Source organism: Chiroxiphia lanceolata, chromosome 3 (genome assembly GCF_009829145.1).
Source record: "Chiroxiphia lanceolata isolate bChiLan1 chromosome 3, bChiLan1.pri, whole genome shotgun sequence".
Classification (NCBI taxonomy): domain Eukaryota; kingdom Metazoa; phylum Chordata; class Aves; order Passeriformes; family Pipridae; genus Chiroxiphia; species Chiroxiphia lanceolata.
This window is the reverse complement of record NC_045639.1, coordinates 80378279-80393870: the sequence shown is the minus strand read 5'-3', so window position 1 is coordinate 80393870 and position 15592 is coordinate 80378279. Positions and strand designations below refer to the sequence as shown.

Here is a 15592-nt window from a genome sequence, read left to right as displayed (position 1 = left end):
CGGTTCTGTCGCACAGGAGCCAATGCGACACCATTGCCATAACTGCCTCTTCTAAAGACTCTGAGCTGGTGAGGTTTGATGTGTTACACTGTAAAACTGAATAGAAGACACATGTCAGTGGTGGGTGAAGAATAACTTTCTGGGCTCATATACGCAAGGAAATATACGCTTCAGACTGTACCTTTGCCGTACTGAGTGGTTCTTACACATAGCCACTGCTCTGTGTTCTTCACTCTCATCCCTTTGAAAGGATTACGTGCTTGATTTGTCATTTCTGCAGTCTGTCCCTCTAATTCCTTCTCTGACTCTCCTGAATCTTGACAGCACTCAGTCACCTATCAACTCTTGCCCACAAATGTGTCATTCTGCTTTCCCGTATTGTCTGTCTGTAATCTCTTAATAACACTTGGCCATTTTCCCCTCCTTTTTCTTCTCCTATGTTTAATTTGCTTTCATCCTCTCTGAATTCATCTGTCTCCGATCTCAAAGCGGATGCTGCCATCAGATTCTGGCTTGCTCCCCTTTTATTCTTATCTGTTCATCTCCCTCCTGTTGTTCTTCTGGTCCTGGCTCCCACTGTGGGAGCTTCTGATAGAAATACAGCGAATGTGGTCATTCCTTTCATAGATGATGATTCTATGATTCTTTGTTTTTATCCAGAAAGTCTATTAATTTCCTAACAAAACTCCTCCAACATAATTTCTTCAAATACTTGGAATTCTAGCTGTGACTTTTTTTCCAGTTTGTAACTTTAATTCTACCTTCCATTTTACACATACTTCCTCTTGTCTCTGCTTTTTCTACATGGAATCTTGCTTGCCATCTTTTAGATGAAGAAAATGATAAAATGTGATCTTTCCAATTCAACTTGTAATCTTTTCTTTTTCCCTTTTGTTCAGGTTTAGAAGTTACTCACTGTTCCTTAATATCTCTGCCTTCCCAGGAGCCACATCACCTGTTGATGTCCTTACGTTCACCTTTCTCCATCTCATATTCTTCTTTTCAATGTTTTTCTGAAATCCATCTTGTTTTCCTTGTATTTAGAAAGTAAAAAATAGAAAAGTTTTGAATCAACTTATTTCTCACTTTCTAACAAAGTATCTCTTTTGCCTTTCACTAATTATGTTTGAATGTGGGGGTTTCAGTTGTTGAATTGAATTTCTTTTGTGGTTGGTTTCTCTACTTCAGCCTTTCCTTGGACAGGCTTTTATCTCTTCTACTAGAAATGCTATCCCCAAAGATCGTGTTTCAGGTCATTTAACTTTAGCAGTCTAGACAGTAGTTATTCTTCTTGAGTTGCCTAGAGTCAAAAAAGTGTGAGCTTTATTTCACTTTGGATTAATCCAGTCAGAAGAGAGAGAAGATAAGAGATGCTGGAGAGTGTCCCACTTGATTGGTTATGTGGACCTAACTGCCTGGGACATCTGGTCAAACTTCTAGGTGGCAAAATTTGCAGTCTGACCTATTGTCTTTTGTCTAGACATTGTAGTCTGTTTTTTGTCTGCCAATCAGTGATGGCTTTTCATCACATGCTGCTTATCACAGTCCTGCCCTTCTGTGACTCTATCATTTTGGTGCTGACCAGTCTCTGTTATCATTTCTTCAGTTGATTCCCCACTTCACCATTCAGAAGGAGTTTCTGTGGACTTCATCCTAGCTTGTATTAGCACCTTTGTTTTGTGTAAGGCAAAGCAAACCCACAAGAATAGGCTGGGAAGGGCTCTTAGTAACAGAGGCTTTACAAATGTATGGTTGTTCAGAACCAGAGTGTTTAGCAATGGGAACCTCTTATGCTGCATGAAAAAAGTACATGCATGTGTAATGGTACTGGCCAGATGCAATGACTAATTCTAGATTTTATTTATGGATATTTGCAAGGACTTGCTTTGATATTATTTAAATTAAGATTACGAGATTGAGCAGTGCTTGGTGACATTTGTAAAAGGCATTTGTAATTTAACACTAAGTAAATGCAGGGCTGGAGGTGGGGCTAGATAATCTCAAGAGGTCCCTTCCAACTTGAATGGTTCTGGGATTCTAGTGGTGGTTAGATTTACAGCAATTAAAAAAAACAAAAACAAACAAACCCCCCAGCAATTCTGATTTCATTTGAGAGTCTGAATCACAGAGAGTAGTGGATTTTGTGAATGTGTGTTTACATACTGATTTTTATTTTTTATTTTTTTTTTTACTATTTTGTTTACTGTTCTTGGGAGTGAGTTATGAACCCTACCATACTTGGGTTTTAAGGTAGTTTTTTTTTTTTTTTGGTTGGTTGGTTGGTGCTTTTTAGGTTTTTTTTTTCTCTCACAGTTTCAAAAATTGTAACTCCTGTATCCAGCAAGTGGTTTTAGGTAGAGTATCAGAAAAAACTTTTGTTCTGCAGGAAAATGTGAAGAACGTCTTCACCAATTAAAATTGGTTTATTTCTTTCTGTTAATGACAGCAAGAAAAAAATGGACTTTACTGCTAGGCTAAATGCTTGAAATTCTGGAGATTTTTTTCTTCTAAAAGGAGTTTTTCAATTTTTTTTTAACTTTTTTTCAACTAAGAACATTGAAAGCTGTTTCATCACTGCATTTTAACGTCAGCCAACAATTATGCCTTTTAGGATGTTGAATAAGTCTGATTTGGTAACCATGCTTCAACAATGCGTGGAAATTTTGCTGTCATCTTCTGGAAAAGAGTTTGATAAGACAGTAGAGAAGTTGAGGAAGTTCTTGACCGAGTTTCAGAATCTAGAAGGTGGGTGTGTACCATCATGTATTCCACTGTGGATTATATAAAAGCTGTTTTGTTGTCTGACCAATGGGTTTCATTTTCCCTGAGATATCCTGTCACTGTATCAAACCATCAGATTTGCAGGATTGTTTTTTAAATACGTGCACAAAATTACAAAGTCTTTATATTCTTTACTGCTGTGGGGTTCATGCTTTTTATGATACAGAAGAGTGATGTAAGATAAGAAACTGGACAGATCAGCAAACATTACTCGCTAAATGTCTCATACGTGTATTTTGAGCATTTTAGCATACGTTGCAATTGCCAAAAATATTTAACAAATAAAAAACTATATTGAAAGATAAATAGCAGCAGACTTCCTCATGACGTGGTATTTAGTCCAAATGTATGTGAAGTTCTTTGACCTGCACATTCAGAGCTAGGACACCAAGGGCCAGTTGTCAGGGCTCTGTTGACATGCTGTAACTTGTCAAGCCCATATATTTGGTTGTTCATGGTAGAGGACATATTTCAGAGCAACAGCCTTCTGTCTTTCAGAAGCTGACATATTCCTTCTGAAGCAGGAGTATGACGTAATCCAGCATTCTTCTGGAATAGGAATTTCGTTGCCTCCCCTGAAATATGGAGAAGCACTCCTCAGTGTTCTCCCCTTTCAAAGATGAATTGGTTATCATCTGGTCTGGTTTATGCATATTAATTAAGCTCACTACCAGTGTGGTCGCTACCTAGCATTTGGACAAGTAGGCAATAAGCCACCAAATATTAATTAATTAATATTTAATTAAGTCAGTATTAATTAAAGTAGTCTTGCAATGCTTTAGGGTTAACTGAGCATTGTTTAGAAGAATTGGCTCTTGCCTGTTCCATGTATTTTTTAATAGATGTAGTAATAGCAGAGCTGTGGTAGAGGAAATAGGTCAGCACTTTGAAAAAGCTGTGTATGTCACTGAAGGTACCAGCACTGAAGAATCTGAACTATGCTGGAAAACCTAAAGGTTCATCTAGTTTGGCTAAAAAAGAATTGAAGCAAAAGGCTTTTAAGTAGTTGGATTTTTACCTTGAGGAAATAAATAAAGAAAAACAACTCCGGGAATTCAGGGACTCGCAGAATTATAAAACAAAAAAGACTGTTTATTTTCACTTAGGATTCGAAGATGGTTTTAAAGCAGAGAAGGTCTAATGAATCCATGAATGATCTTTGTTTTCAAAGTGGATTTAAGCTGTAATGGAAAAATTAGAAGGGGAAGTTAAAATAAACTGTACATTAATAGGCTGCTGAGTTAGATAACTTCTCACTTTATATATTTATGTGATTGTATTGATCTTTAGTAGGAGTTCTCAGAAGTCTGCCAAAAATGTTATGTACCCAAATTGCCCACAGAACGCTTAGAGTGAAAGGGTAGTCCAAAATACTACTTTTTTTAGCAACAACAAAGTCCATTGTCCTGACTGCCTAATGAACTGAAAAAAATAAAATCATGAAGCCTGAGGAAGCAAAATATCTTTATGTTCAGTCTATTTTGAGCTGAAGGATTTGGGGGGAAAAAAAATTGGTGTAGTAGTGGAGAGGAAGTTTTCTGTTTTGAAATCTTCAACACGCATAGAAATGTCCACAGGGCCCGGGAAATAGCAAATCATTCTATGTAGGTCACAAAAAAGCTTTAATATATCATGATTGTCACTGTTGATTGGAGCTTTACTTGTGACCTATAGGTGGAACCTCCATCTACTATCTTCTTAAGTAAGGCAAGAAATCTAGTTAGCTTTTGGTTTGATATTGTTTATTGCTTATCCTGGCGTTGATGATGCTTTGGAAGTTTTTGCTTTTTTGTTTTCACGTAAAAATTACTAATAATTGGTGCAATTGATAACAAACTATATGGCTATGAAAATGAAATTTTGTTATAAATTAAGATGAGAATAAAACTGGGCAATGAAATACCTTAGCACACTTCTGGTTTGCTGCTCTGGTTGCAGTTCTGGGTTACATAGGGAGAACTCATTTCTCACTCAGTGTTTTCCTTCACATGAGAAGGGAGAAAATACAGTGTGTGGCATTTTGAATACTCCTAAAGCATCAGTAGTATCTAATACTCATCTGTCCAATTTAAAAATGTTCGGAATATGACCTAGGATAGCATAAACAGAATTCATATGATGAGCAAGGCTTGTGCTGGATCTTTGTTCAGAGCTGACTTGCTTCAGTTAGTTAATTACTGTTGGTTAAGCTGCACTGCAGACTCTTTGTTTGACAAGGTGCAAGATCAAAAGCTGCCTGTGTTTGGGTCTATGTGAACAAGTAACTGAACACTTGTCAGATTGCTTGGATTAGGGGGTTTATGTAGGTAGACAGGAAAAGTTTACTCCACATATCAAACATCAGTTTTGTTCTAGTAGCAGAAGCTTTCCAAGAACAAGATGTGTCCCTATCATCACAAAAGGAGCTCCAGAAGAAGACAGACCTTTATCATCTTCAGAAGGTTAGGCCTGTGCAGGCTTTATTGACTAGTTCCTTAAATGAATCTTTTAAGATGTAATTGTTCATGGTTAGTTCTTCCCAGCTTGCTGGAGCTCTGCGTAAAGGTTGTGTATAAGTGTCTCATCTTAAAAATGAATGAATAAATGCCAACTACGTATGTCAGGCCCTCCTGACCCATAGAAAATTATAGAAAATATCTATCATAAACTAGGATTTTAAAATGCAAAGTAGATGTTTTCTTTTTATTTAACTACTAATTTGAACATTCTGCCTAACACGTTTCTTTGAATTTCCCAAACTCCTATGGGTTTGAGAATTGAATACATTGGCCTAAATAAAAATAACTGCACAATCACGCGTTCAAACATCATCAGTGAAGACATGCCAGCAAAAATTAATTATACATGTTAAACATATAGATTGTGTTCTCTAGAGAATAACTACCTCCCATGTAGTTTTATGCACCACTTTTTTTTAAAGACTTTGTTGGAGTTGAAGGAATCAAGGCGGTCTAAGAAACTGACAAAGTTTGAAATGCTTCGTTTTGAAGTTGTTGACTATATAGACAGTCTTGTAAGGTGAGCTTTCCCATTTTATATTCCTGCATTAGTTTGCACCATAAGTTGCAAATGAAATTTTACTAACACGTTAGTCTCATTGAAATTGTGTCTTGGTCCCTGCAGAACACTTTTTTTTGATTCCTGTTCTTTTTTTGAGGTCTTTAAAGACAATAACTAAAAAAACCCACCTCTTTTCCGCAGATTAGTTGAAATTATTGGTATATGGATTGACCAACTTACTTTGGCTACAGAAAAAAAAGTTGAGGGAGGACTGGGTATACATAGCAGAAAAAAGTCAAGAGTTTTTACCCTAATCTTTGCTGATCTGTTCTACTTATGAAACTGTACAGATGTCAAATGTGATATACTGTTCATTTTGGGAACTGTTTTGGTGAGCAAGCCATAGCAGATACAGTTTTGGAGGCAGCTCTGTAGTGGAAAATGTGAAAGGCTTGTGGTGGGGGAAGAGATGAAGGCACTTAATTATAGAGCCTTGGGCGGGGAGGGAGGCAGAGAAGCTAACAAAAGTATGACTGTACCAAGAAAAAAGCTTCAGATATGAAGACAAAGATGAGCAGAGACTCACCATAAGGCCTCAGGATGGATAAGCGAAATCTATGGAGTACATGATGGGTGTTAGCATTTTAGCTGCTGCCCTTATTTTTGAATTTGTCAGTGACCCAGCTAGACTTCTACGCTAAATCCATTAGATGTAGAGTTGATAGAAACAGACTTCTCTGAAAAAACTTAAAAGTTTTTTTTTCAGTGCTGTTCATATTGTTTTTTCAGAGATTTGTCTGTACTGGTTGGGAAACATACATTCTTGTAGTCTCTGACTGCAGCAGACTTCTGTTATTTCCTTTAAGCTGAAGCTTGTGTCTCCCCCACTTTCCCCATACCCCATGCTTTTTCAGAAAATACCTGGTTCCTGCGGACCGCAGGACTCTGCATGAGATACTGTATTTCAACACAGCTGCTGTTCTCCGTGGGCACTTGAATGCTGCCCCGAGAACTGCACTTCATACAGCTTTAAATAACCCACACTGGTACCTGAAGGTAAGAAACAAGTGAGTTGTTCGTGGTGCTGGAGTAGTTTCTGAAGGCTGCGTGTGAAGATGGTGTGCAAGGATTAGTTTTGCTGTTTCATGAAGCTTGGCACACATTCAGCTGTTTTGCAGAGAACTAGCAAGTATTGATAAGCAACTAGGGACTTTGTTCAAAGAGTTAGGGAATCTGTCTGGCTGAAATAGAAAAGGTAATTCTGGAAAGAGTTCTGTATGAGGAATCCATTTTCCAGAGTGTGGTCTAGTCAGAATATTTTTCTTTCCCCTGTAGAGGTAGCAGAAAAGTAATTTTGTCCTCCACTGCAAATGGGATGACTGTCCATGGGATAAAATACAATGTCTGTTACTCTTTCCAAAGACTTTCTTTATAGAGCTGGTGCTTAGTCCTCACTGTGTAGATTAGCTGTAAGATGAAGGCTGTTCAGGCGGAGTGATAACATGAAAACAGCTGAAATACAGCATATTGTTGTGTATTGATATCCTTTGTTTTCTGAGTCCAGGAAAAGGATTGTCCTTGATTTTATCAGCTGACCCTGCCCTTCTCTAGAGGAGAAAAGAAGCCCATTTTCCAGTTCTTTCATAAGTCAAACTCACAGGATGACCAAAAGAAAGAAATGGAGCAGGATTTGGAAAAGGAGTGAACATATGTTGCTTTTGCTCCTTGATTATAGATGCTACTTGGAAGTTGTCCTTATGCCCTAACATTTTCTTAAAAACACGATTATAGTTTTGAAAAAAAAAACATTGGTTGTAGCTGTATCTGAGTAATTACATGTTACTTTAGTCAAAGCCAACACTTATCAGGAATCATACTTGATAGAGATCAGTCTTTGAAATCTACAACCCGATTTGTATTGGGTTTGTTGGCTCTGTGCCTTGATTTGAATGAGGGTTGTCGGTTTTACTGTGTGACGGAGTTATTTCTAAAACCACTTACAGAGCCTATTTGTGAAAACAGTGAGCTACCATTAAAGAAACCTAATATGGACCTCAGTAATTTATATTATTAGAAAACCTGTAAAAATATAGGACAGCTAGCAAAATCTAACTGCTAATATGTTTAATAAGTATCCTCTTTGATGAGTTGACAGGATTTAAATCCCTCTGTCATCCTGTACTTTGTTCTTTGACATGCTTTAACATATTTACAATGTTTTCTGAGAAGATTGTGAAGGTTTGGCGTGGTTTCTAACAGCAGCAGTATTGGCTGAGTACCTTGCCTAGCATTTTAATCCATGTGAGTCAAATAAATATTTTCTTAATTGTATCTGTGACTTCTGCATGGCTTGTGTGTTCCTGTGCCATGACCAGAGCAAAGTTCTCTAGAGCTGTCCTTTCAAGAAGGCTAGGACGGAAAAGGGCCTCAGTGGAGTACCAGTGAGTGATTAATATGTAATGCATTGCTTACAGGAATGCAGTCCAGTTATTTATTTAGCAAAATATTTATCATGGAGAACAAAAAAAGAAAAAAAAAGAACCCAAAAAACCTGCACCAAAACCAGTGTAATTCTGTTTTCATTGATCCCTTGAAAATTCAATAAGTTGTAACTTGGGGTACCAGCTTCCTTATCAGGGAAAGAGGATTTGGTCCTTGCGATAACAACATTGATTCCAGAGCAAGGTAGGAGTCGGTCCTCTCTCCAGCTTCTAGGGACAGGATCAGGCAAGAACACTCATCAGCAGTGTTCTGGGTTGCTCCCACTCCCATTCCCTTCTTTCAGAAGCAGCACCTCTGTGCTCTACAGATGGTTTCACAACTGGCTGCTCATTCTAGGGCAGCTTCCTGCATGTCAGCCTAGTTATTTGCTCTGGAGGACATCGCGTGTGCTGCTGCCTCAGGAAGCTGAGGTTTCCCTGAGGCAGCTGCAGCTCCCTCCTGCTGTGCTGCAAAGACTTGGCCTAGTTATCACAGGCAAGGCTGGGATCTGCCAGGTGCTGGGAGAGACCCTGCAGTGCCAGTCAGTAATATCTTTTCTGGATCATTCTTGGCACTTGTATGTGGTCCAGCTAGGGACTAATTTCTACAGATAAACCTGCTCAGGAGAGTACAGTTGCTCAGGAAGTTGCATCCTCTCTTGGTTGTGATAACTGTCCTGACCTTAAAAGTAGAAAATCAATGCAAAATGTGCAGCAATGCCAGGTTGGCACATGGCTGAGTAGTAGGAAGCCATAGAGTCAGGTGCAGTAGGAGAGGGGAAAAGAGAAGGATGTAGGGTTACCCTTCTGGGCAGTGATGAACCACTAGATCTAGATCAGTCAGAAGGTATAACCTCATGTGTGCTGGTTAGTAACGCAGGAGTATTTGAAACTGTTCTGATACGTTCCTGAATTACAGTCTGGTAAACTAATGTCTGCACTGTCACATTTTGAGGATTTAGCCATGTTTCTCTGAATTTTTCTGGAAACGGTCTGGACTGAACTGACAGACATTAACCTAATGTCTGGAACTTTTGTGTTCCTTGTAGAGTAAATAAACTTGAAAATTGCTAGGTGTTCTGGAAAGTGTGAAATGTCTCATAGGTGCTAGTGTCCAAATTGGATCTAAGTCTCACAAATTGCAGGAAGTGAGATTTATGAAAAGTAAGCCAGAGATTCTTAAGCAAAGTTATATTCTTTGCCTAGCCTTCTTTCCTATCTTGGAAGGCATTTACTTATAAAGGTATCATTGCTAGAGGTTTATAACTTTCCAAAGTAGCTTGTATATTTTACTAGCATCTAAAAGCATTTTAGAAAAAATTTCTGTGAACTGAATTTCTGTGATCAGTGGTTATTTTCATGTTAAGAGGGCTGACTTCTTAGAGTGCATGAAACTGAAACGAAATGCTGTAAATTTCTGCAGCTGTACCTGGGAATTTTGCCTCTGGCTCAAGTGACTTTTCTACTTCTCAATTAAGTGGTTCAGTGCTGATGACCTGTATCCGAGTGGCTGGAAAGCTGCCAGAAAAGGGTCTGGGGGTGTAGGTCAACAGCAGCTGAACATGAGCCAGCAGTGTGCCTTGGTGGCCAGGAAGGCCAATGGCACCCTGGTCTGTATCAGGAACAGTGTGGCCAGCAGGACTAGGGAAGGGATTGGCCCCCGGTACTCAGCGCTGGTGAGGCCACGCCTTGAGTCCTGTGTCCATTTCTGGGCCACTCAATTCAGGAAGGACATTGAGGTGCTGGAGCAGGTCCAGATAAGAGCAGCAAAGGTGGTGAAGGGTCTAGGGAGTGAGTCCTATGAGGAGCTGCTGAGGGAGCTGGGGTTGTTTAGTCTGAAGAAAAGGAGGTTCAGGGGAGACCTTATCGCTCTCTACAACTACCTGAAAGGAGGTTGTAGCCAGGTGGGGGTCAGTCTCTTCTCCCAGGCAGCTAGTGATAGGAGGAGAGGAAATGGCCTCAAGTTGCACCAGGGGAGGTTTAGATTGGATATTTAGAAAATTGTCTTCCTGGGAAGGGTTGTCAAGCCCTGGAACATGTTGCCCAGGGAAGTTGTGGAGTCACCATCCCTGAAGAGAGATAAAAGAAAGGTAGTGTGGCACTAAAGGACATGGTGTAGAAGTGGCCGTGGCAGTGCTCGGTTAACAGCTGGACTTGATGATTTTAGAGGGCTTTTCCAACCTTAGTGATTCTACGAATTTCCTGAAATATAGAATACTTCATGAGAAATCAGACTTTTGCTTTTATGGGTGCTGAGTTTCAAGCCAGAGATGAATAATGGTTATATTTCAAACATAAAACTCTGATAAGAGAGAAGCAATTATGGTTTTTAGTACATCTGACAGATCTATACTAAGTCTTCCTCTTCCTTTTGAGGGTGTAGGGGGAAAGGATACTGTTGTATTTTCTACATAGGCAAATCACGACTTGTTTCTTTTCCCGAGTCCATAAAACAGAGTATTTCATATGTAAATAGCACTAGCAAAAGAATTGGGTAAAAGTCTAGTCAGATAACCACTCTTTATAGTAGAGATGGTATAAGTGTACAAATTCATAGAAGGAACACCAGGAGTGAAGTAGCTGGGTGGCATATTGTTTGCCTTTTTTTTTTATGGTATGTTTTCTTATTTTCCTGCTTGTTTTTGTTTTTTTTTTCTTCTTTGTGCTATCAGCTTGCCGTTACACACAAACAGTAAACATTTGGTTAGAATACCTGCCATCTGAATTTCCTGGAATAGTTATAACTAGCCCTTAAAATTGTTCATGATTAAAAACCCATCAAAATTACTGCCTTCAATTTTTTTTCATCAGAATCAAGCTTTGAAGTGTGATGGAGGAAGCATTTCTAATAAAGCCCCTGACATTTGCATAGTGTATAAGCTTCATTTGGAGTGTGGCAGATTAATCAATCTCGTTGACTGGTTAGAGGTATGTGATGATGCAAATACTACCTTTACCTGCTTTCAGTATTCTGATTTATCTTTTTCTGCATGTCTGCTTTTCTTTAGTGCCCCTGTTGACAGCTTAGGTCCTTGGCATACCTTGGTCCACAAGACCACAAGAACACACAGTAATTCAAATCAGTCTTCATCTATTGTGAATCATTTATTTCCAGCACTGTTACTCTGTGATGAAAATATTTTGCTTCTGCTTGTATTTTATGTTTGGCACAGGTCACATTTTGTGCTTCACAGCATCCCCTGGCAAGAAACTGTTTAGCTTAACTACCTGCAGTTTAGAGGATACTCCTTTTGCTTGTTCTATGTTGTTTGCTGCTGCCTTGTTTGTATACTGTATTTTCCTACTCAGACTCCTGCTGTCCCTCAGTTTATAGATTTCTTCACAGCCAGCTTTATCTTTCTCATTTTCTCAGAATGTTTAAGCAGTCTCACTTTCAAAATATTTTTCAGTTCTGTGGTTTCTTTGAGAATGGGTCAGTACCAAGAACTGTTTTGAGATTTAAAATTGGAGGCACATGAGTTCACTGAGTGATGTCTTGCATTCTGTATTGCTTGCTCTTTTGACTGTTGCTGAATTGACACGCTCATAGAGCTATCACTCCAAGATCTCAATCCTCCTGAGTGATAGCCACTGGCTCAGAGCTCACTATTTTATATGCAGCTCTGTCTGTGAACTGTATTAAATCTCTGCTGCTTTTCTCTTTCTAGGCTTTCTCAACTGTGGTGATGGCAAGTGAGGAACCAAATGCAGATACAGCTTCCTCAGACCAGATGGATGATATTATCCAGTATCCTTTCTCATTTCTCTCAACCTTGACATTTAAATGCTTAAAGGATTTATGAACCAATGTTTTTAAAATACAGGTTCATGTGCACTGATAACTAATTTCAGAAAAAATACTTTAAACAGCCGTAATGGACTGAAAATGTTTAAGAAACAGATCTGCTGAAACAGTTGGGATGGGAGTGGTGAGGCAGGAGAGCAGCTTTTGTCCATAGGAATTGTTTGGGTCTGAAACAGAACCAAAAGTCCATAAAACAAGTTGAAACTGTTTGGTTAAATCATCTCAGAGTTTGTATAGCTGCTGTATAGGGGTAAGGCATTACTGGGGAACAGATGGTAGGAGGGCTGTGACCTAGAGAGCAGATGGAGAAATAGAAACAACTAGTCCATTATGAGGAAGATGAAAGCACTAGCAGAGGAGTCACTTACAAATGTGGTGTCTCAGTAGAAGCCGTGAGTTCCAGTACCTTAGGACAAAGTAAGCAGCAGAATGACGGTTTTGTGGAAACTAATCAACTCTGATCTTGAACTGAGGAATGAAAAATATTTAATGGATGAGCATTAGAACCAAAACCCATGGCTACAGCAGTAGTGCTGCCACAGAGTAGAGATGAATAGTTGTACAAAAGGAAGCTTAGAGCACATATATTTATACTTTGCTTTTCTTTAGTATAAGGCCTTTCCTTTTTTACAAGCTCCACTGGTAATTAACACTCACAGTAAACTGAATTCTCTAACTCAGGAGTAAAAGCTGTATGTCAGGAATGCAGCAAGAAATCTCAAAAAAAAAATCTCTGCAATTTTCTATCTTTCCCTTTTTTTGTCAAGAGGCACGAAGTATAAATTCTTCTGAGACACCACAAAATTAGTATCTTTGTAGGCTTTAAGCTTCTCTTAGCAGTGGGGAAAGGAACTCTTCCTTTGTTGCCACATTGTATGCATGTAGCAGAAGTACTGATTAGATTGAAGATTTGTGCTTCTGTAGGCAAATCATGCTCTGCCCTTATTTCCAACAATGTTATTGTGCAACATGTTGTGCAAGCCGTCTGTGCTTGCCGTGACTTAGAAATCTTCCCCTCCTAGAGAGAACTCCATCAATGTGTCATAAAAAGTGTGCTTGCTTTCCTTTACTGAAATGTCCAGCGCTCGCTTTATTCGAGCCGTTTCTGAGCTGGAACTCTTGGGCTTCATAAAGCCCAGCAAGCAGAAAACTGACCATGTGGCAAGGCTGACATGGGGAGGCTGTTAACGTGCCACCAAGGTGCTAATAAACCTGTTCTTTCCAAACACTGCAATGGCTGTGTTCTCACTGAACCAGTCCTGGCTAACTTTGCTACTAAGTCAACAGTGGCTGAATGTTGTGAGATACATTCCCAGTGCCTGGGCAGGCTTGAATAGCGATGTTGTTTTTTAATGCTTATCCTGTGCAATGTACTGCACTATTAATGCCCATGTTCCAAATACTGTATTGTTGTGCCAGTTTCAATCTTCTTTGATATGTGGTATTTAACAGTACACTGATATAACTCAGGCTAGAAAGCCAAAAGGACAACACTGGCTGTGTAAGCTACAGAAGTGATGAAGCAGTATTATTAACATGCTTATAAGCTGATAGGACTTGAGTCATTATTATAAAATGCCTTCCAAATCCCTGAACTTGATTTAAAAATAAATAAAACAAGTATGCTAAAAACAACAATGAACTTCCATGTTCAGCCTCTGTTGTATGTTCTTCAGAACTGGTCCTAACTCCCTAAAAACTGCTTCTTGAGGAAGAGAAGGTGACATAGTTATGTCCCCAAGAATAGTTATGAATATGCAAATTTTTGCTCTTTGAGAAGAGCAAAAGTGAACTGTTTAAATCATCCCCTTTTTCTAGTGAAGTTGATCAGTACTAGCTGACTTCTGCTGTCAGGGAAACTTGTGTCAGCAGAGACTATGTGACAACATGGCACTCATGCACATTAGAGGAAGGCAGTAAAATCCACACCTAAAGCACACACTGTAAACCTCCCTCTTTGCCAAGGATTTGTGCTGTAGGCAGGCAAACAGCTGTGTGAAAGTAACTATAGGCTGAGCATGTAAAAGCACTGCTCAGATGACAGATCTTCAAAGAACCTTCTCAGCCCAACCTTTTTGCTTGACTTGGTTTGGGGAGCAAATGTTTTTATGCTGATGCCAGCATCCTGTGTTTTTCGACCATGGGAAAAGCCTTAGAAACCAAAGGGGAAAAGCTGTGTTGCCCTCCAGAGCAGACTATGCCATGCCCTGATAAACCCTCCAGAGGGCTGTGACAGACGCATTCCAGCAGTTTGTATGGGCGGGGACTTCGGGTCAGCCTTAGCACCTTGGAGGGCCTCACTTAAGAGAGGTGTTCAGACTTTGTCCCTCCCAGACTTCAAAGCTGACTGGTAATTAGCTTATTGTAAAGCACTGTATGTACCTCAAAAAAGCTTCCAGACGTCCTCAGCTGACAGAGAGGATTACAGGGTTCACTTTCCTTCTGAGGCAGTGAAGTGCTGCTCTTTGAGCACATGTTCAGCCACCACTAAACTCCAGATGCTCCCACTTAGTTGCACTGGCACTTCAGCCTACTCAAAACAACTGGAAAGGATAGCCTGGAGCTCTGAGGACTGAACCAGATAAACCAGATCTCACTAGAAGGGGGGAAGTCCTATTACAAGAACCAGTAACTTACCAGGCTGTTTCCCCAGGAATCTATATAAGATAGGTCAGGCTTGTTTTAAATACCTTCAGAGAGGGTAGGAGTATTTTCCAGTTGCTCTAATTGCAGACACAGCACACATCCTGCTGTGCTTAAGGGAGGGCCTGGTTCTAAATGGTGCCAGTTAGGAGAAGGAGGCTGAGTTTATCAGCCTTTATACTGCCTGAACATACACCCTGGGAAACAACTATGAAAACTTCAAAGAGTGTTTTTAGCATCTCAGTGGAGCACTTCTAGAAGTTCCACGAAGACACAGGGGTAAAGAATTCCACTGTTCTTCCCTGCAAAGAACCAAGCTCAGGGACCTGTCTCATAGCAGTCTTTGTGTGTGAGGCTCTCCAGCAGCAGAGAGGAAAGCAAGCTGTTGCAGCAGAGGGGAACACTGAACAGCCCGTCCTGAACCTCACCCATTTATCTTGCAAAGGAACTCGACAAATGAAAGAGAGCAGCACCAAATGTCTCTCTGATGTGCAAGAGGACAGGGAGCCACAACCTCTGCTGCACAGCTGTCCCCTGCCACCTCCCCTCTGCTAACCTCACACTAGCTAGCTTTCACACCCCTGGCAGGTAAAACATTCAGAAATAAAGAGAAGCCAGCCTCAACAGTGTGTGGCCTTTAATCCCCAAATGTGCAGGCAACATCACATTAAAACAGTAAAATTAATAGTTATTGGCTGTTTCTTCCCTTTAACTAATAACATAAATTTTTAAGGTTAAAGTCACATTTGCTGTGCTACATATGGTTTCTCAGGATCAAATCTTTAATTCTGTACTTGGCACTTAAGACTGAAAGATGGATAAAGATGTATAAAGACATGTATATTCAATAAAATTATGTAGGAAGTAGTGTAATTTCATTTTC

The 15592-nt window shown here is 39.7% G+C and overlaps 1 protein-coding gene across 2 annotated transcripts in view; it reads left to right on the top strand.

Annotated features, from left to right (window-relative positions):
* Positions 1-13714, top strand: part of ORC3 (origin recognition complex subunit 3) — a 33374-nt gene extending 19660 nt beyond the window's left edge. The window contains exons 14-20 of one of the 2 annotated variants that reach the window (XM_032681791.1): positions 2612-2745; positions 5140-5222; positions 5702-5799; positions 6696-6837; positions 11073-11189; positions 11930-12009; positions 13149-13714. In XM_032681791.1, coding sequence (XP_032537682.1) covers positions 2612-2745; positions 5140-5222; positions 5702-5799; positions 6696-6837; positions 11073-11189; positions 11930-12009; positions 13149-13254 — 760 coding nt within the window. In that variant the 3' untranslated portion in view covers positions 13255-13714. Of the gene's footprint in view, positions 1-2611; positions 2746-5136; positions 5223-5701; positions 5800-6695; positions 6838-11072; positions 11190-11929; positions 12010-13148 lie in introns of both variants that reach the window. The other variant, XM_032681790.1, reaches the window with a different exon arrangement.
* The last annotated feature ends 1878 nt before the right edge of the window (positions 13715-15592 follow it).